Raw genomic sequence first — 22,025 nt, 5'->3', positions numbered from 1 at the left:
ACCTATATATCTACATATGGTACATATGTTTGTGTATGTATCTTCATATACATACATTCCAAACCTGTTAAATCTAAATATGTAGAATTGAAATCTGCTTGAATATCACTTTTATGAAATCTTATAAATATCACAAGGCAAAAAGCCAAGAAATGACCCAAAGAGACAGGGGAAGGACTAACATTTATCTAGCACCCTGTTTTCTGGCATTTGAAAAGATATTTCACGTAAGCCTCAAGCCTTGCAATGCAGAGACTGCTCCCATTTTACAAATGAGGAAATGGTGGCTTAGAGGTTAATGGCCCAAGTTCACACAGCTGCTAAGAGGCAGATCCTCATTCAAACCAGGATTCCTGTGGGCTCAAAGCCCAGACCTCTAAAATCATTTTTATTGACGTTTAATATCTTGTGCTGTTTTTATCTGTCTCCTGAGTGCCAGTGCAAGCACTGTCAAAAAATAAACACATTGAAAGAAAACAAAACAAGGAATGTTGCCCTTGCTCTACAATGTCTCCTAGTTGAAAACAAGTGGAATATCCGTGTGGTCTTCTAAAGCCTCACAAGCTTGTCAGACCCCATCCTGGAGTCCCCTGCAGCCCATTCTGTATCTGCCTTGATTCTCACTGTATGCAGAAGTTCTGCTCAGTTGCTTCAGGTTTCAAAAACTAAATCTCTGGATAGGCAAACAGGCCGGAGGCCCCATCGTCAGCTGTCTATTCCATTAACAATGAACAATGGACGTGGAATGTCAGCTCCATATACATTCCCGAGAAGAAGTTTGGTACCCAGCTCCTGGGAACAAGCCATAGGACACCCGTTCCATCAGCACTGAGCATCGCTGATGAATACAGCCATTGTGGAGGCAGCCCCCACCACAATGAGGGGACAATGCCAAACAGACTGTTTTCTTTTTCTCTTTTTCTTTTAAAATCACATCACATGATTCTTTCACTTCAACATCAAATATCCTGCTGTTACAAGGAACAAGCCTGAATTATCTTCTCAAGCAGATTAGGAAAGATAACCAACGTGGCTAACAGTGGTTCCTACAGGGAGTCAGGCCACTGGGACCTCAACCTGCCCTGCTGATGGTGGTGCCTCTGATAGAGAGTCCTACCCCACATGATTTGTTAAGGTGGCTTACACCTGTAATCCTAGCATGTTGGGAGGCCAAGGTGGGTGGATCGCTTGAGCTCAGGAGTTTGAGACCAGCCTGGGCAACATGGTGAGACCCCATCTCTACCAAAAATACAAAAATTAGCCAGGCGTGGTGGCACATGCCTGTAATCCCAGCTACTTGGGTGACTGAGGCAGGAGAATCGCTTGAATCTGGGAGGCAGAGGCTGCAGGGAACCGAAACTGCAACACCACACTCCAGCTTGGGCAACAGAGTGAGACCCTGTCTCAAAAAATTTTTTTGAAAAAGGAAAAAAGGAAAAATTAAGTCCCAATGTTATCTTCATTCATAACACATGACTCAACACTCTCCTGCTGCACCTCCCAGATATCAGAGTTATATGGGATCAAATGACACTTATTTACTAGGTTTTTTGGTCTTGGGCATGTTGAGAGCATTCTTTTGTCTCACCCCTCAGCTCCTACAACTCTATGATATTTGTATCATGGAATGGCCCTCCCTAAAACAGGAAGGGGATGAGGGGCAGGCATGTCATTTAGATCTGCCAGAATCAAAAAATCTGGTTCTAGCCTTGGCTCCCACTCAACCACTGCCTGGCCAGGTGATCTTAGACAAGTCCCCACATGGTCTCTGCAAGCCCTCACAGCTTCTTTGTGCAAATGAGAAAAAGGTGACCCTTGAGGGGAAGGAGTCCTGCCAACACCAGGCTTGGCAAGCATGCCCCCAGCTCAGTTCAGCCCCAGCCCCTCAGCCAGGGCCTCAGGCAGGGCATAACCCGCACAGCCATTTGCAGAGCCCTGCGTCTCTGTTTCAGTGCGTTAGTGGTAAAGTGGGACAGATCATGTGTCCCACAAAATTCTCTGCACTGATGAGGCTAACAGGACATAGAGAACAGCTTATGAATTAGCCGAGTGATAGGAGATTTCTGTTGCCCTGATTCAATTCTGCCTCACTTCCTGGGCACTCCATAATACCTCGGATGAAAAGCAAAGAAGCCATTACTATTTTGAAGTTGCTACTTCCACACTCAGAGGACCAGCTCCTTCAGAATTTGATCAAAAGTAGGGTGGCCTTTATAAGTGTGCAGCCTCTGCAACTGCATAGAGCCCCATGCTCAGAAGGGCCCTGTGCTTGGCTTAATACTCTGATGTTACCATATTGAAATTCTTGGTAATTTTTGAGGAAGGAGCCCTGCACTTTCATTTTGTACTAAGCCCAGCAAATTATGTAGCTGGTCCTGCCAACAAGCCTAAAAAAGCACCAAATAGCTTTCTCACATCTCACAAAAGATTTGGATAAGGAAAACAGGAGGTATCATTCTGCAACTCCAGAGTCATCCGACCCCTCTGTCGGATCATGGAAGCTCTAGTTATAGAATTCGAGGCAGTATTGTGTGCTGCACAGAGCACAGGTTTTAGGAGGCAAATTGAGCTGGGTTCAGTCCTGCATCCTGCCAGACCTCAAACAAATTATCTAACCTGCCTGAACCCAGGTTTCCTCACCTGGAAGGCAGACTAGTAATGCCCACTCTTCCCTATGCATAATGAAGAAAGGTCTGTAAACTGCCTGGCACACAGCAGGTGTACAACAATGTCAGTCCCCTTTCTGGCTTGTTTCAGGAACAGATGCTGCAAGATGGGGCATGCCCTTATGTTCCAAAAGGCAGGGAGGTGATAGGTGGCCCTGATGAGCCTTTCGGCTCTAGGAGTCTATGATTCTCCATTAACCAAAGCCTCAAGCCAGCTCGCCTTCAGCCCACAGATATTAGCCAGGACACTTTGGACCGCAAGGACGGAAACCGAACTCATATTAACTTAGACCAAGGAAGTTTGCTAGTTAATGAAACTGGGAAGCCCAAGGACACAGGCGCTGCTGTGTCTGAGGATTTGTACAATGTGATTCTTTCTCTCTGTCCCTTTATGTAGTGGACAAAATGGCCACTAAGAGCCCTAGACTCACGCACTTTCACTGTAGCAGACCCGGCAGGAAGCAGACGTGTATCTCTCTCAGTGTCTATATATCAACCAAGGGAAAGACTCTAATTGACTCTAATCCTGCTTGGATTACATCTTCACTCCTGAACCAATCCTGATTGCCAGAGTCATCGGACATGTGCCCACATTGGTGACCAAGGGCAGGACAAAGGGGCTCAAGCCTCATGACTGACAGCCCCAGTGAGGCCACACAATGGGGGGAGGGGAAATAAGGAAAATAAGGATGCCATGCAGAGAAAGGCAACATACCCACTGAGCTGCATGTGGTTTACTGTTCACTTCCACTGGGTGCCAAAGGATATGAAAGCGGGAAGAGTTGAACCGCGGTGGTACTGCCAGTAGCACTTAAACCAGCCTTCACTGAAGGATGGAAAATATATGGACATGCCGGGCGCGGTGGCTCACGCCTGTAATCCCAGCACTTTGGGAGGCCAAGGCAGGCAGATTGCCTGAGCTCAGGAGTTCAAGACCACCCTGGGAAACATGACAAAACCCCGTCTCTACTAAAAATACAAAAAATTAGCCAGGCTTGGTGGCATGCTCCTATAATCCCAGCTATGGGGAGGCTGAGGCATGAAAATCATTTGAACCCAGGAGGTGGAGGTTGTAGTGAGCTGAGATCGCACCACTTCACTCCAGCCTGGTTGACAGAGAGAGACTGTGTCTCAAAAAAGAAAAGAAAATATATGGACACATATCACTTAGGAAAAGCTCCATGAGAAAAGGCAAAGACAGGAAACTCAGGGTGTGTTCCTAGCTACCAGCTGCATAACTACAATTAACCTCACAGGTTAATTGCAGTTTTTAATAGTTATGTGTTTATATTTATTGTTACCTTCCATTTATGCAAGCAATACTGGGTTTCCATTTTTGTGCTCACAAAAATTTCCTTTTTAAGATAACTTTAAGTAAAAACAAATGTCAATTGAAAAGAAAATAATAAGCAAATAATAATTATAAGCAAACAATAATTTGCTTATTATTTAGACATAGGTAACTGTGGAAGCAATAGTGCATGTATTGTGCCAATGACTGGAGTATGGGAAACAGCTCAGTACACTATATAAACAGGACTTTACCTTCCCAAGGAGCACTAAAACCAAAACTGTGCTTTTACTGGTTCCTACAGTATCTCCAACAAACCAAATATATATCTCTTATTGTATGGATGGCAAAGATCCGAGTCACCAAATGAACCTGAAATAAGGTCCTAGAACCCTCAGCTTCTGACCTATTCCTTAGACATAGCTGTGTCTCATGGCAAAGGGGGAGAACCAGCACTCCAGTACACTGGCTCACAGTATTATTCTTTGTTTCAGAGGCAGACACACAAAGGTGGGGTTGATATGAAAATTGCTCATTGCAGAGCTGGCCAGGATGATTGTCCTTGAGAACAGAGGGGCCCATTCTGCTGGTCATCCAAGGCCAGCTGGCCCCAAGGAGTACCAGCCACCTCTCTGGGGCCAGAGTCTCCCCAGCTGATTTCCGCATGTACCAGTGTGTGAAGTGACAGCTGCTCCCTGGTTAGGATGCCTGTTTGCTCCTCCAGTTTGCTACCGATTTTAGCCAGAGATCATTTAGGAATGCCTATATTGTCATCTCACCTTTTCAATTATTTTCTCCAGGCTAAAGCGAGCAGTCCTCAGGGTTTTGATGTGGATCGAGATGCCAAAAAGCTGAACAAAGCCTGCAAAGGAATGGGTATGAGAGATATTTTGTTGCTAATTTACTTCTGAAGTTGATTAAACTTGGTCTCATGTCCAACTTTCCCATGATGTTAGGAAGCTGACATCTCACTATCTTGTGTATTCCAAGCTAATGCAAGTCAATCACTTCCACTGACCTATTTATTAAAGTTCACAAAATTATAGTAGGATCCTATTACTTTTCAGGATTCTATATAACAGCTAGGAGTTGGATATTGTGACATTTAATTTGACCTTGAGGTGAGAGAAACTTCATGAGAAGTGCAGTTCATGCAATCCTGGTGTATTAGTCTGTTCTCACGCTGCTAATAAAGACATACCCGAGACAGGGTAATTTATAAAGAAAAAGAGTTTAATGGACTCACAGTTCCACATGGCTGAGGAGGCCTCACAAGCATGGCAGAAGACAAAGGAAGAGCAGAGGGACTTCTTACATGGCAGCAGGAAAGACAGAATAAGAACCTAGTGAAAGGAGTTTCCCCTTATAAAATCATCTGATCTCGTGAGACTCATTCACTACCGTGAGAACAGTATGGGGGATACTGCCCCCGTGAGTCAATTATCTCCCACCGGGTCCCTCCCACAACATGTGGGAATTATGGGAGCTACGATTCAAGATGAGATTTGGGTGAGGACACAGCCAAACCATATCACCAGGTATGATCTAAACCCCTCTGATCCCTTCCCTAGGAGATGGTGGGGAATTGAGTCTGATGAGAGCTGGATTAGGGACCTGGAAGAAGCATGCAGAAGTAGATTGGCCGGGCGCGGTGGCTCACGCCTGTAATCCCAATACTTTGGGAGGCCGAGGTAGGCGGATCACAAGGTCAAGAGATGGAGACCATCCTGGCCAACATGGTGAAACCCCATCTCCACTAAAAATACAAAAATTAGCTGAGGGTGGCGGCATGTGCCAGTAATCCCAGCTACTCAGGAGGCTGAAGCAGGAGAATCGCTTGAACCAGGGAGTCGGAGGTTGCAGTGAGCTGAGATTGCGCCACTACATTCCAACCTGGGTGACAGAGACAGACTCCATCTCAAAAAAAAAAAAAAAGAAAGAAAAAAGAACTAGATCAAGTGAGTAACCAGCCAAGATCAACCATCAAGGGTTGAAAATGGAGAAGCTGTTTACATCCTAAGGGTCAGTGCATGGCCAAGAGTGGGGGACTCTGCAAGAAGTCAAAACAAAGGTAGACCAGGGACTAGGGTGGGATGAGAGAGAGAGCATCTAGGTCTAGGACCATGAAGAGAGGCCCTGGGATCCAAGGAAGCCACTCATGACACAAGGTCTAGTCCCAGAAGCCTGGAAGAGGGTGAGATCCAAAGCACAGATGGAAGGATTTCCCTTGAACAGGACAGGGAGGGAAGGCACTGAGACTGACAGCTGGAGTAGATGCCTTTATAAGTGTTGTTGGGGCAGAAATTGAAGGCACCCATGCCTGGTAACCTGACATTGCTCAGTGAGTGGTAGGTGAGGTTGTCTGCTAAAGAGAAGGGTTTGACAATGGAGTATGGGGCTTGAGTGGTGGCTTGGAATAGCCCTTAAGTAGCAGAGAAGGGGCAGATGACCAACAGAAGACTGCTGATACACACTGAGGGCCCCACCGAGTAGGGAGATCATGGTTTCTCATGGCTCCAGCCCACATGGTTGTGTGATTTTCCCCTGTATCCTTGGAGGCAGGATGGGAGAAACTGATTGACTCTGGGCTTGCTGATCAGGAGTTCCAGAACAAGCAAGTGAAATCATTGAAGGAGACAGAGGGGTCAAGGGGCAAAGTGGATTAATTTCCCAGATTTTCTTTTTTACATTTATTGAGAAACTGTTAAACTTTCAGGCATTGGGCTAAGCACTTTATATACAAAATCTCATCAAGTTCTTACAAAAATCCATTTTCCAGCTGAGGAAACTGAGGACCTGACATTTTAAGTAAGACAGCCAAAGTCACCAAGCCAGTAAGTGGGGAACACTGGGATTGAACCTATTCTTGTCACTTACTCCAAATGCCACCAATTTAGAGACATCCTAGCTAGGGCACCTCAGCCACATGGCTGCAGTCCTGGAGGGGGTGGGGACAGACTGAGAAGACATTGCTCAGTGTCATTAACAACACTGGTAGGAGACTGAGATGGTAGGCGCCATCTCAGTCCACAGAATGTTTTATTAAATTAATTTTTTGCTTATCGAGATATAATTTGCATACCATAAAATTCACCCTTTTGCAGCATGCAGTTCAGAGTTTTAGTATATTCACAGGATTTTGCGACCATCCCTACTTATTCCAGAACATTTCATCACCCCAGAAAGAAACCTCACACCCATTAGCAGCCCCTTCTTCCCTTCACCTCCAGGCAATCACTAATCAGCTTTCTGTCTCCACAGATTTGCTTATTCTGGACATTTCACATAAATAGAATCATACGATATGTGGCTTCTTTTACTTGGCATAATGTTTTACAAAAACAAGTGATAGGTTTTTTACATAGAAGTAGATTAGTAGAGATTTACTTTCCTAGAATGGGTGTCATGGTAGAACAAATATGGCCACGAATTTTTTGTATGGCTCCAGAGGAATAAAACTTGGATCCATGGGAGAAGTTCCAAGGAGACATATTTTACTTTAATATAAGAAACTTGGCTGGGTGCAGTGGCTCACACCTGTAATCTCAGCACTTTGGGAGGCCAAAGCAGGTGGATCACCTGAGGTCAGGAGTGGCCTGAGGTCAGGAGACCAGCCTGGCCAACATGGTGAAACCCTGTCTCTATTAAAAATATAAAAATTGGCCGGGTGTGGTGGTGCACACCTGTAGTCCCAGCTACTCGGGAGGCTGAGGCAGGAGAATCGCTTGAACCTGGGAGGCAGAGATTGCGGTGAGCTGAGATGGCACCACTGCACTCCAGCCTGAGTGACAAAGAGAGACACCATCTCAAATATATACACACATACATATATGAAACTTATCTAGCCATAGAATAGTTGCCTTGCCCAAGAAATGTTGAGAAGTCTGCAGGAGTTGGGATTGGGAAGATCTGGTAGGAAAGTAGTACAAGGGATGGCTACATATTAAAACCCATTTATGCCTAGTGTTCCATTACTGGGACACTAAGCATGTGGGAGTTATTTATATCCTACTGCTCAAGGTCATTGCCAAGGTCTGATTGCAAAAATTCAAAAAACTGCAACCTCAGGCATAAATGGGTTAAGAATTATTGAATAAATCACAGCTAGAGAATGGGGGGAGGAAGAGAGAGAAGGAGGGAGGAAAAGAAAGAAGATAGGGAGAGAGAAGAAAAAGAGAGAAGAGAGAGGGAGGGAGACAGTGAAGGAGAGAAAGAAGAGAAGGAGGAAGAGAGAGAAAGAAGAAGAGAGAGGAAGAGAGGGAGGGAGGGAGAGTGAATGTGCAACCTGTGTTCTCATCTACAAAATGAGGCTAACAATGTCTTCTCACATGGAGAGGGATAAAGGAGGCAACGCAGAGCCCAGCACCTCATTGGCCCTCATTGTATGTGGATCGCCTCCTTTGGAACAATATGCTGGGATCCAAAATCTGCACAAAGTCAGTGAGATTGGTATGAGCGTCGAGTAGGCATGCCCTTATTCTCCATCACTGAGGGTGAACTGGATTGAATGGGGGCTCCCCAAAAATATATCCCCCCAGAACCTGTGAACATGACTATTTAGAAAAAGGGTCTTTGCAGATATAATTAAGTTAAAGATCCTGAGATGAGATTATCCTGGATTACCTGGGTGAGACCTAAATCTAATGACAAGTGTCCTTAGGAGAGACAGAGGAGGAGACACACAGAGAACGCCATGGGCAGATGGAGACAGAGACTAGAGAGATACGGCCACAAACCCAAGAATGCTAAGGGTTCCCGGCAGAAGCCAGGAGGGGCAAGGAACAGACACTGCCCCAGGGCTGCTGGAGGGACTGTGGGCCTGCCGACACCGGGATTTCAGACTTCCACCCTCCAGAGCTGTGCGGGAATAGGCTGCTGTTGTTTTAAGCCATCAAGTTTGTGGTCATTGAATCAGCAGCCTCCCCTCCGGAAACTGAGACAGTGAACAAGTGGGAAGCAGTGACTTGCTCAGGCAGGCAGGACTGTGCCCATTCATTACTTCATCTGTCTTCCCTGCACTCCCATTTCCAAAGGAGAAATGAGGGACTGCGCAGCCCAGCAGTGCTAGCAGAAGAGAGTGACCCTTAAGCACCAGAGCGGGGGCTGCAGCCTCCTGGGACCAGCCAGGCAGGCTGGGCTGGCACTGGAGCCCAAGGGAAGGCTGAGCCTCCACCACAGCCCTGATCACTGTTCTGCCACACGGGCCTGGGGGCTTCCCACCCTGTCTGGAGCCCCCTTCCTGCTGAAATGTGACTCGGTATCTTCCCAGAAAATTTCTGGGAAAAGCAAAACCAAGGAGGCCCGGAGGCACTTCCTGAGGCTGATTATTGCCCTGTCTTTGACCTCTGCTGTGAAATTACCGTGTCCACTGTGTGGCTCCTTCTTTTCTCATTTTTAAAAAAGCCTTTCCCAGAACCACTGGGGACTGGCCCTGGTGCCTCAAACCATTGTAAGTATTTACAGGAAATCATTCAGCGGCACTGCTTCTATGATACACATATTGTGAAATGTAAAGTGAGGTCACTGTTCAGTTACTGGGTAGTAGAAACACCCCCCGGATCAACCTGAGACCTGGACTCAAAGAACTTGGGGGAAATCCAGTGTTGTTTTCATGGCCTCCCCTGACATCCAGGTTGTTGCTGGGCCATCTCAGGACTGTTTTGCAATCTGGTTTCTCGCCTTTTTTTTCTTTTTTAGCTTTAAAATTTCATAGACTTTTATTAGGTTTTTTTATTATTATTATACTTTAAGTTCTGGGATACATGTGCAGAACATTCAGGTTTGTTACATAGGTATACATGTGCCATGGTGGTTTGCTGCACCCATCAACCCGTCATCTACATTAGGTATTTCTCCTAATGCTATCCCTCCCCTTGTTCCCGACCCCCTGACAGGCCCTGATGTATGATGTTCCCCTCCCTGTGTCCATGTGTTCACATTGTTCAACTCCCACTTATGAGTGAGAACATGCAGTATTTGGTTTTCTGTTCCAGCTGTGTTAGTTTGCTGAGAATAATGATTTCCAGCTTCATCCATGTCCCTGCAAAGAACATGAACTCATTCTTTTTTATGGCTGCATAGTATTCCATGGTGTATATGTGCCACATTTTCTTTATCCAGTCTGTCATTGATGGGCATTTGGGTTGGTCTCTCTCTTTTTTTTTTTAAAGCATTCCCAAAAAGAACGTCTAAAAAACACTATTATTTTCAATATTAATTTCATTTTCCTGATTATCCAGTTGTGGGCTCCATGTGGCATCAGAGTATGGAGGATTTCTATTGGTCCTTGCTACACAGACCCATCTGAATATCACATACAACTTACACCACTTCAGAGACAAGGTTCTGTCATGAACACATGCAAACTTCATTCATCCATTCATTCATTCATTCATCCATTCATTCATTCATTCGTATGTGCACATGTTTAAGCATCTGTTCATTCAGCAAGTCATCTGATAAACACTAACAGCCTTCTGTGGGAATACCGTGGTGCACAAAATACTCTGCTCCCGTGGAACTTGCCATATGTCCTGGCAGAAACAGGAAGAGCAGGCAGCATGAGAGACACAGAGGGCGAGATGTCTCATCTGTCCAGGAGTGTGCAGGGAGCTGAGACCTGAAGGAGAAGTAGGAGTGGAGGTGAGGATCGGCGTGTTCCAGATGAGGGGAACACCCCATGCAAAGACCCAGAGGTGAGAAAGGAAGTGTTGTTTGTTCTAGGAGCTGCAAATCATCTACAAAGTGGGTGGAAAGTAGCCTGGGAGAGGACAGGTAGGAGGATGAGACTTTGAGAGGCCAAAAGACCCCATAGGCCCCCCTGCAGAGGTGAAGCCTCATTCTGCATTTGAGAGCGCCTATACTGAAAAGTTTGAAGCAGAGGGGTGAGCAGGCCAATCTGCACTTCAGAACGGTTGTTCTGGGGGCAGTGAATGCCAATTGGAAAAAGTGAGAGCAACAGAGGAACCTGCATGTGAGCAGTATCTGTAGTTCTGCTGAGCGATGGGGTGGAGATGAGGATGGAGAGAAATGGGTGAATCTGAGAGGCACTAAGAAGGTGGAATGGAGAGGCCTTAGTCTGACTGAATGTGGGGTGAGGGAAAAGGGAGAGCCAGGCATGAGCCCCAGCTTCCTGGCTGGCCCAGTACAGTGAGTGCGACTCCTGTGAGCAGAAAGGCTCCTTCCGGGCTTGGCACCTGCCAGGATCCGGGCCTGAGAGGCCAAGGCCGTCATCTGGGATAGGAGTGGCCTGAATGGAAAGAAAGGGGTAGGTTCAAGAGATATTTACGAGAAAAAGAAACCCCTTTTGAAGTGAGATTTCTGACACTCAGAAGTTTTTTTTAAAAAAAATTATAATACTGTCATAGAATGAGTAATTGGATTCCCATGATGGAGGCGAAGCTCCGGGAGGAAATGAAGGAGGACAACGTGAATCCCAGTGTTGAAACCAAGCCAGCACCAGGCAGGCAACTCCTGCTATTTTTGCAAGTGAGCTCCTCCTAGAATTCTGTTTCTCCAATTGGAACCAAACAGCTAAATGTTCCCAGAGCTGTAGAGGTGAAAATACTCTTTGAGGTTAAGTGAACGATTCAAGGACCCAAAGGTTTGGACACAGTTGTCACATCAGACCCCAGGCCTGTCTTTCCAAGTCCCCTCTCTGTCTTTCCAAAGCTGACTCTGAGGGCTGGTGCTGGAGCAGAGGGAGGGTTAAAGAGCTCACATTTTTTTTGCCAGGGCTCCCTTTTTTTCTCTTCCCCATCTCCAGCTAGGTTCCCTCCATTCATTTCCCATCCCCATGGCCTAGATTTTTCCCATTCTCAACCCTTCCATCAAAATGCATCAAAATGCATTTGCACGATCTTGTTCCTTCAGGATCCTGATGGCTCAGCTGGGTAGCAGCCATCATCTAGGTCCACCCACCAACCAGAGCAAGACAGCAGTAAGTGGCACCGTGACAGCACACACTGCCATTTAGTGGCCATGCCCTAGAGCCCAGGTGTTGGGCTCAGAATGTCAGTACTGCAGTCTTGAATAATCACTGCAATGATCCTAGAAATATACATGTAAATAGTGTGCTGTGACAAAACAGAGGAAGCAGAAACTTAACAAGTGTGGCTGAGATTAGGTGAGTAAGCCTTGGGCTGCTGTGTGCAGAGATGGATCTAGAAGAGTAGCGTGACGCCAAACTGCAGGAAGTCTCGATGCCACCATAAGAGATTCTGATGTAATTCTAGGAATCAAGAGGAATCACTAAAGGTATTGAAAGTACGGTGTGAAATGAACACATGCGAGCTTCCCAGGGTGGACTGCAGAGATCAGAGCCTGGTATCGGGGTGAAGGCTAAAAACACTTAGGGCCTGTTAGGCAGTGACAGTAGGAATGAAGAAGAGGAACAGGTGAAAGAGTTGTCTCATAGGTGAGACAGGCAGAACTTGGTAGTATTTGAGAGTAAAAAAGACAGGTGGGCCCTCAAAGGTGACTTTGGATTTTCTCTAATCCAGGTGATGCCATGCGCTGAGACAAAGGAACAGGATGAGGAGTGGATTTAAGGATAGACAAAATGAGTTTGGTTTAAGCTACAATGGAAGTTGAAATGCCTTGGGAGATCCGTGGGAAATTGACTACAGGCAGCTGGAAATAAGATCTGAACTCAGAGGAGAGATTAGGGCTACAGGCGCTGATCCTGGAGTCATCAGTCAACGGGCGAAAGTCGCCTGGGAAAGGAATGACTCCAATAGAGAGGAGAACTGAAAATCGAGTTGAAAAGGCCAGTGGAAGAATAAAGGCCAATCAAGAACCCTGAGAGGGAAGTGATGGAGAGGAGAAAGGAAGGAATGGGAAAGGAGGTACAAAGCCATCTAGGAAGGTGTTTCATGCAAAGAATTGTCAACCGCAGGCCGGGTGCGGTGGCTTATGCCTGTCATCCTAGCATTTGAGAGGCTGAGGCAGGCGGATCACCTGAGGCCAGGAGTTTGAGACCAGCCTGACCAACATGGTGAAACCCCATCTCTACTAAAAATACAAAAATTAGCCGGGCATGGTGGTGGATGCCTGTAATCCCAGCTACTCGGGAGGCTGAGGCAGGAGAATTGTTTGAACCCAGGAGGTGGAGGTTGCAGTCATCATGCCACTGTGCTCTAGCCTGGGTTACATAGCCAGACCCCGTCTCAAAAAAAAATAATTCCCGACTGCAGAATTCAAATGCTGCAGAACAGTCAGGTACATGCAGGAACCGAGAAGAGGTGCTGCGTTGTGCCTCAGCTTCCTCCTCTGTAAATAAGAGCTTGGACTAGATAGTCTCTAACGTTTCCTCCAGCTCCAGTGATTGCTGACTGCTGTGCCTTGATCCCACCGAGCTCGATCACTGGGGTGAGCAGTTCATGGAGGCTGGTCCCTGTGCACACCCTGCATGGATGTGAGGCAGTTCCAGGTGCGTGGTCATTTACATCCCCCGGTGTCCTGGGTTTCCCACGTGCACGCTCAGGACCACCACAGACTGGACCCACACTTGGATTCTCGCATTTCAGTCTCATAATAGCCTTGTATACTATTACCCTCATCTTAGAGGTGGGAAAACTGAGACTTGGCAAGAAAAATCACTTGCCCAATGTCATGCAGTCGGTACAGGGTGGAGCTATGATCTGAATCCAACCTGAATAAATCTAATGTGGGGTTTGATGGTAAAACAGTCTTTCTTATTCCCACACTGGAAATACCTGTGTCATCTTTCCGATCCTGACTCCTGGTTCAAACAAGGATATTCTCCCCTTCTTTCTTATTCACTATGGTTTTTAGTACTGATCAAATTGCTGCCATGAGCTTGTATTACTTTGAGCATTGGGGGAAAAAAAAGCTTTTAAAAAATAGCATAATTTAAAGGTAATAGGAGTTAAAAGGGGCAACCTCCCTTCATGGTTTCAATCAAGACCTCTCCTGAGAGTAACAAATGTATGGGTGGGGTTAATATTGTAACAGTTTCAGCCTATATATTATTCTTGTTCATGCAATTGTAAGCACCCAGAGGCCAAGGAACAGGCCATCTTTTTCCTTGTTGTTTTTTAAAACATTTTTATTGAGATATAATTCACGCACCATATAATTCACCCATTTAAAGTGTTCAATTCAACAGTCTTTATTATACTCACAGATGCGTGCAACCACCACCATAGTCGATTTTAGAACATTTTCATCACTTCAAAAAGCAGCCCTGGACTCCAGCTACCATCCCCCTAGACAGCCCACCCACCCCCAGCCACTAGTATACTTCCAGCCTCTGTATATTCTCCTGTTCTGGACTTTCATATGAATGGAATTATATAACATGTGATCTGCTATGATTGACTTCTTTCACTTAGCATAATGTTCTCAAGGTTCATCTGTGTTATAACATCTATCAGTAATTTATTCCTTTTTCTGGCCAAATAACATTCCATTTTATGGATACCCCACATTTTGTTTATTCATCTTCAGGTGATAAACACTGGAGCTGCTTCCACGTTTGAGCTATTATGAGTAATGCTGCTATGAACATTCACATGCAATTGTTGGGTGGACATATGTTTTCATTTCGCTAGGAATAAAATTAAGGAACCGGCCATGCTCGTTCCTCTTTCCACCACAACGCCTAGCACTGTGTGCCATGCACTCACACGGCTCAATGGCTATTTGTCTAAATGAGTGAAAAGAATATAGTTTTCAGCACAAGGCCTCAAAGCTAAGGGTCCATTGGGTTCCATAGACACCTCCAGCCACCTTTAAGCTGTGAGTCCTGGCTTCCTCACCCTGAACTAAAATAAACTTCCATCTTGTTTCTTGTTCACTGTGGCTTTGTTTGTTTCTCCTGCATTTTAGGGACCAATGAAGCAGCCATCATTGAAATCTTATCGGGCAGGACGTCAGATGAGAGGCAACAAATCAAGCAGAAGTACAATGCAACGTACGGCAAGGTGATTCCAGGGGTGGTCAGCAAGTGTGCACCCAGCCATGGCCTCAGCTGTCTCAGCTTCCTCATGTCCCCACGGCCACACAGAATATCTTTATAGCTTTATTGAGTCAGCCCAGGAGGAAAAGTGAAATAACCACTTAAAAGCATTAATGGAGTTCAGAAAAACTGAAATTGCTTTGTTAACTCAATAGCCTGTAAAATCAATACTCTTAAACTCATTTCTTAAATTGACTTCATTTTTCTATTAAGACCCTAGTCTTTTTTTCACTTAATTGGGACTAACTGTACATATGTAGATAGATCAGTAATTTGAAAATCAGTTTCCACAAGTGGGTCTCTATACAGGAATTTTTCATAAGTGATTGTTACAGAAAACTACCAAAAAAACCCTCCATTTTATTAAGCTATGAATACCTATTTTTCTTTACATTTTCTTTCTTTTCTTTCATTCTTTTTATTGTTCAAAATAATTTTATAGAGAGAAGTCTTCAAGTATGCATTAGGCTTTCTTATTTCTTTATTAATATATAATGAACACAACTTAACCTTTTCTTAATGTCATTAGAATTATCATTATGCAAAATGAATATAATTATTATGCTGAATTCTCATTTATATTTATCAAACTTTTACCATTTCAATCACTGTAGGTATAAATAGATACATAGAAAGATGAAGATGGGTTTTCCTATTTATTTGATATTGAGCAGGTAACAATTGCTTCAGGCCTTGGTCTTTTCATGGATAGAAAGAAGATGATAACTTAGCTCCCTTCTCAGGTTGCTGGGAGAATCAGTCAAGATAATGCCAGCATGTACCAATACAGGAAAAAACTATGATAGCTATGATTGTTTCCATTTTACAAAATCACACACCTAAAAAAAAAAAGAGAACCAGGACTCACATCCAAGTCTCACATCCAAGTCTCCTGACTTCAAGAACAGTATCCATTCCTGGAGGACCCAGTGCCATAAATAGAGCTATTTGCTTTTACACTAAATGGCCCAAATGGCTGTACTTTTGTGCTTTTCTGCTCTCTCCTTACTATTACACTGCTTCTCTCCTTACTTCTCTCCTTACTATTAGGTTTGTCAACGTAATTTTTGATGAAAATAAGTGCATCTTCAGTTCAATTGCATTTAATTGAATGCATGAAGCTGAATGTGTGGGGGGGGTTATTTTTTGTTGTTTTTTGTTTTGTTTTGTTTTGTTTTGAGACGAAGTCTCACTCTGTCGCCCAGGCTGGAGTGTAGTGGCATAATCTTGGCTCACTGCAACCTCTGCCTCCTGGGTTCAAGCGATTCTCCCACCTCAGCCTCCTGAGTAGCTGGGCTTACAGGCGCGCACCACCATGCCCGGCTAATTTTTGTGTTTTTAGTAAAATTTTTGTATTTTAATTTTGGTCAGGCTAGTCTCAAACTCCTGACCTCATGATCTGCCCACATCAGCCTTCCAAAGTGCCAGGATTACAGGCGTGAGCCACCGTGCCCAGCCTGAAGCTGAATTTTTATCCCTGTCAACATCCCTAACTCCAGTAGCCTCCCAAGACACATTCACCCTACCAATATGAAAAGTCAGTCCAGGCAAGGTGGCTCACACCTGTAATCCCAACACTTTGGGAGGCCAAGGCAGGAGGATCGCTTGAGCCCAGGAGTTTGAGACCAGTTGAGACCTTCATCTCTACCAAAAATAAAAAATTAGCTGGGCATGGTGGTGTGTGCCTATAGTCCCTGTTACTCAGGAGGCTGAGGCTGGAGGGTTGCTTAAGCCCAAGAAGTTGAGGCCTCAGTGAGCCGTGGTTGCACCACTGCACTCCAGCCTGGGTGACAGAGAGAGACCCTGTGGAAAGGAAAGAAAGAAAAGAAAGGAAAAAGAAAGGGGGGCGGGGGGGAGGAAGGGAGAGAAGGGAAGGAAGGAAGGAAAGAAAAAGAAAGAACGAAAGAATGAAAGAGAGAGAAAGAAAGAGAGGAAGAAGAGAAAGGAAGAAGGAAAGAAAGAAAGAAAAGTCGGATACAATGCTTCTTAATCTTTAGTCTTTAGTCTAAAGAAGAGTAAATGGGTTCAAAGTGAAAGCCTAGGGGCCCTGTTAAAACTTAAATGGGCATGTTCTGGCACAAAACTTTGTGATTACTTCATTTGCCAATCATTTGCTTACTTTCTGGTTCTCAGCTGTGTTTCAGAGAACTGAGACTGCCAAAGAGATAATCGAGAATCCCAACATCGCAAAGCTAGAAGATGTTAGATATGATCCAATCTCAGCCCCGTGTCAGTTGACCTCCAAAGAGAATAACCACCCCATGGTAACACAGAGTCAGCAGCAAAACCAGGAGTAGAGCTGAGCTATCCTGAGCCTGCTACTCTGTCCAGACAGAATGTAAGCACACAAGGATTTGTTTTTAGGCCTGTGGCTTGTAAGAGTGGGAAGCTGGGATTTTTCTTCTCTGCAGCTGTATATAATGCCCGCCTGGCCTGAAAATATATTTCCAATTTTTAGATGACTCCACACCATAGAGTACTGACCACAGACCTGCCTTCACAAGATGCAGTGTTGGCTGGAGCACTGTGGGGCGGAGGCATAATATTACAGCCCCCTTGTAGGACTGCAGATCCCAGGGCTTTGGACAAAAATATTCCGGGTTTTTCTCCCAGGCCAAGAGCTCAGAGCTTCATTTGAAAAATAGTTGATGTGCCTCCTCTTAGAACATTTTTTTCAGCATGGGAGATTAATGATAAGCATTTGCTGACCGTTTAAAATGTGTCAGGCACTATGCTTAATATTGACAAGGATTGTCACATTTAATTCTCCCAGAAACCCTGTGAGGTCAGTCTTGCACGGTCTCCATTTTCTAGAGCTGAAAACTGACAGTTGGTGGGATTAAGTACATTTCCAAGGTCACAAAGGTACTGTGGCTGTGTTCTTTGCCACCATGCCGCACTGCTGGGGAGCTGCCCACCCTATGCTATAGTTTGTGTCCTTGAAATGCCAGCTTGTCTGTGGGCCTCCAATCTGAGCCATCCTAGGCTGTCGCTCTACATGAAGGTCTTTGGTTTAAGTTAGAGCATTAACTACTCTAGGTAGGCTGATGCCCATCCTTGACCATTTCTCCTGTTAAACCACATTGTCAGAGGGAGACAGGGAGAAGGTAGTTAGTTCTCTTGTGAAAAGAGGGTGCTCAAAGAAAAGAGGAAGACAGGTGCTTGTCAGAATAGATGGCAGGCTGGGGGTCATGATGGCTCACGCCTATAATCCCAGTACTTTGGGAGGCTGAGCCTAGGAGCCTAGGAGTTTGAGATTAGCCTGGAGTTGGAGATTAGCCTGGACAACATGGCAAAACCCCATCTCTACAGAAAAAAATTTAAAAATTAGCCTAGCATGGTGGTGTGTACCTGTAGTCCCAGCTACTTGGGAGGCTGAGATGGGAGGATCATCTGAGCCCAGGAGGTCAAGGCTGCAGTGAGCCATGATTGCACCACTGCACTCCAGCCTGGGGGACAAAGTCACCCTGTCTCAAAAAAAGAAAAAAACAGATGCCAGTAAGAATTCCATGTACTTCCCCTTCTACATACCTGCATTCTTCCTCACGTGTGTCCCTTCCAGGATTTAGCAAGACAACTGAAGTGACGGTACAGGCTGTCGTTCTTCCCATGACAATCCTCTTTATTCCTGTTGTCCTCTGCAATTGCCAATAGTGCCTCCTTTCACACTGAAAAGCATCCCAATTTGGATGACAAATTCTCCGATCCTAGAGATAACAGCCCTGTATTTCAGTCCTTCCTAGCTGAATATTTGAGGAAAATTCTTCATCTTATCAGGTTCAACAGATCTTGAGCGTTTTTCAGCGATCTTGAAGACTGGCTGAAAAAGCTCTCTGAGCCCTCAAATGTTCCGCAGATACTGTTGTTATTGTGATTCATCGGTGAGGTCTCCAGCCCTGAGCAGGGAGCTCCTGTCTGCCTCTCTGCCAGCCCTGGGGAAATGTGGATAGGCAGCTGAGAGCAGGTTGCATGTTCTCAGCAGGTTGCAGGTTGGCAGAATTCATGTCCACAGCACCTTTCTTGTCAACTATGAGCACTTGCAATAGTGCAAGCAGACACCTGCCCCTCTCCTCCTGGGCCATTCCTAGCAGTTCTCTCACTGTCTTCTGGTAGGAGCTGGAGGAAGTACTCAAGAGTGAGCTGAGTGGAAACTTCAAGAAGACAGCGTTGGCCCTTCTGGACCGTCCCAGCGAGTACGCCGCCCGGCAGCTGCAGAAGGCTATGAAGGGTCTGGGCACAGATGAGTCCGTCCTCATTGAGGTCCTGTGCACGAGGACCAATAAGGTCAGTCCCAGCTGAGCCCGCAAGGGAGCATCACACGCCCAATAGAGATGGTTGCAGCCCCCAGAAGGGACCCTACTTCCCAGCATTCTATCCATGGACTGAGCAGGTGTCTGGGGAGACATATGTGTGCTTGATCCATGTGGGAGGACATCTCTTCCAGTCTTCCAAAGGTCAGTCTTGGTGTTGCTGCCACTTAACAGAATAGATCTTTACAGAAGAGCTGTGTCCAGTGAGCTTCTGCTTTTCTAAACTGATGCTTTTATAAGCAAGAGGCACAATTCTACTTTCCCCCACCCAGCCTGACTTTGCGGCTCGTCTGACATGAAAAATCAACAAGCAGCCCAAGCATGTCTGTGCCACTGTCTGGGCCATGGCAGTCAGCTAGCATAGGGTACAAAAGAGACTATAATGAGGAAGAGAGGCGAGTGGTGCTGGGGGATGCCAGTGAACACCCCAGTAGCTGCCAGTACTACCCTCAAGGGTTGTGTGTCCTTCAGCCATCAGACAGAGGGATGCCCCTCGGGCACATGCCACCTTTGAAGGGGCTGAAGAGAGCATTTGTTGAGGCCCCATGGAGAACTATTTGTCTCTGGCTCCAGAAGCCAGGAGAACCAAGGGACTCATCAAGAGTCAAGAGGGTCCACAAATAATTCATAGGAGAGACCCCTCCCTCTTTGGCAACCACGCATGACAGCAGAATGGGGCAGCCCAGCAAGGAAAATGCCAGAAGAGCCCAACATTCTTGAGGCCTCTCAGCAGGAAATAAAAGCAGAAGTTGGAGCAGACAGCGGGCAAAATGCAAACAGTGCCCTGACATAAAAATGGCTGGAGAAGGCCTGGGTGCTGGGCCACGTTCACGCTGCTCAGCCTCTTTTCCCAAAGTGCCGCCAGGGTCCAGGCTACAGCTGCAAACCTTTTCCCAGAGCATCCCCGGACTTCTTTTCTCCCCACAAGATAATAAAAATCCTCCATTTCAAGGAGTCTCAGGTTGGGATGGTGCTTCGGAGGAGGGTTAGCACAGGCCCCCCGGGAGTGTGAGTTGAGGCCAAGAGGCACACAACTTCCCCCACTCAGCATCCACCCTTCCCAGAAGCACCGAGGTCCCAGCAGGGAGGCAGCCAACGCCAGGGCGGTCAGCACCTGCCTTTGTGAAAAGGTTAATTTTAATCATATTTTTCAGGCCAGGTACAGTGGTTCACGCCCGTAATCTCAGCACTTTGGGAGGCCAAGGCAGGCAGATCACTTGAGGTCAGGCAGAGTTTGAGACCAGCCTGGCCAACATGATGAAAGCCTGTCTCTACTAAAAGTACAAAAATTAGCCAGGTGTGATGCCGTGTATCTGTAATCCCAGCTACTTGAGAGGCTGAGGCAGGAGGATTGCTTGAACCTGGGAGGCGGAGGTTGCAGTGGGCCGAGGTTGTGCCACTGCACTCCAGCCTGAGCGACAGAGTGAGACTTCGTCTCAAAAAATATATTCATATATATTTTTCTAATCTTATGTGACCATAGCTTTTTCTCCCTCAGCCTAGTTTCTTTAAGTTCCTGGCTTCAACCAATAAGCAAGGCCTCTCTATCAATCAAATAGATCTGATGGGATGAGAAGAAAAACCTGCAGAGAGCGGGTGCCAGGTTCAGGCAGATCCTGGTCACAGGTTGGAAGGAGAAAAGGGAGGGAGCTGCACAAACACAAGTAAACAGCCTCCCCCAGCACCTGACCTGCCCCTCCCTCCCACCCAGGAGTGCAGCAGTGAGGCTCCCCACCGCTTTCTCCCCATCACCACCTTCTCCCAATCACCACCTACTGACTTTCATTTTAACCAGCTTGGAGGTGGGGGGCGGGGGGAGCAGGAAGCCTGCTCTTACAAGCTGCTGATTCAAGTGTAAACTGAGGCAGCACCTGAGGTGCACCCCTTGGCACCAGACATTGAAATATAAAGCAGTTTCTCCAAGAACACACCCTCGAGAGAAACTAGCACCCCTGCACACAGCCAGTCTGTTACTGAATGAAGCCTTGTTTGAAGGAGAGAAAACTTGGAAATGACCTAAGCCTCCATCAATAGGAGGTTGGCTAAGTAAACCGTAGCTTATTGTAGTATGGAATATTTTGTGTCCCTTTAAAAAACTCTAGGTGACTATCCATGTACAAGCATAGCTGGATCTCCAGGATATTATTATTGAGAGAAAAACTAAGTCAAAGAATGATAGGTACAGTATTCCACCTGCTAAACACATGACACCTATACAATTCTGTTTTCAGTAGCACATATATATACAAATGCAAAAAAAAGAAATCTGTGTATCTTTCTGATACGCACTGAACTTCTAACATGGGTTACCTGAATGGGGAAGACAGAGTGAGACCAGGCGAGGAGGTGGTGAAAGAAGGTGTTAGCCTAGCTGTAAACTTCTCACATTTAAAGAAGGAGAAGGCATGCATTTGTCACTTTTGTGTTTGAGATGTTTGCAGAGGTGGGTGGGGTGCGGGGGAGGGGGTGCCCTTCACATCTCCAGGGACTCGCTCCAGGCGTGCGCCCTGGACCTATAGGGAAGACCATCTTAAAAGGAAGTCTTGAAGGCACCCTGTGTCCAGACATGGTCTCCCACCTCTTCTCTCTGTATGTCTCTGTGTCTCTTATTGATTAATCCCTCCTTGGAGTATTGATTTTTTTGTAAATTACCTTCCCTAGGAAATCATCGCCATTAAAGAGGCCTACCAAAGGCGTAAGTGACTTTTCATCCTGGCTTTGGATAAAGTATGTTTCTTTCAAAATACCTCTGGGAAACTAAATCATCTGCTTTCTTC

The 22,025-nt window shown here is 45.9% G+C and overlaps 1 protein-coding gene across 1 annotated transcript in view; it reads left to right on the top strand.

The window, feature by feature from the left end:
* The first annotated feature begins 653 nt into the window (after positions 1–653).
* The window catches only part of ANXA13 (annexin A13), a 36,201-nt gene continuing 14,829 nt past the window's right edge, over positions 654–22,025 (top strand). Inside the window, exons 1-5 of the mRNA XM_054518808.2 lie at positions 654–1,175; positions 4,758–4,833; positions 14,809–14,903; positions 19,052–19,222; positions 21,910–21,943. Coding sequence (XP_054374783.2) covers positions 1,089–1,175; positions 4,758–4,833; positions 14,809–14,903; positions 19,052–19,222; positions 21,910–21,943 — 463 coding nt within the window. The 5' untranslated portion in view covers positions 654–1,088. The remainder of the gene's footprint in view (positions 1,176–4,757; positions 4,834–14,808; positions 14,904–19,051; positions 19,223–21,909; positions 21,944–22,025) is intronic.

Source organism: Pongo abelii, chromosome 7 (genome assembly GCF_028885655.2).
Source record: "Pongo abelii isolate AG06213 chromosome 7, NHGRI_mPonAbe1-v2.0_pri, whole genome shotgun sequence".
Lineage (NCBI taxonomy): Eukaryota > Metazoa > Chordata > Mammalia > Primates > Hominidae > Pongo > Pongo abelii.
The sequence above is the reverse complement of the archived record's forward strand: the minus strand, read 5'-3'. Positions and strand labels throughout refer to the sequence as shown.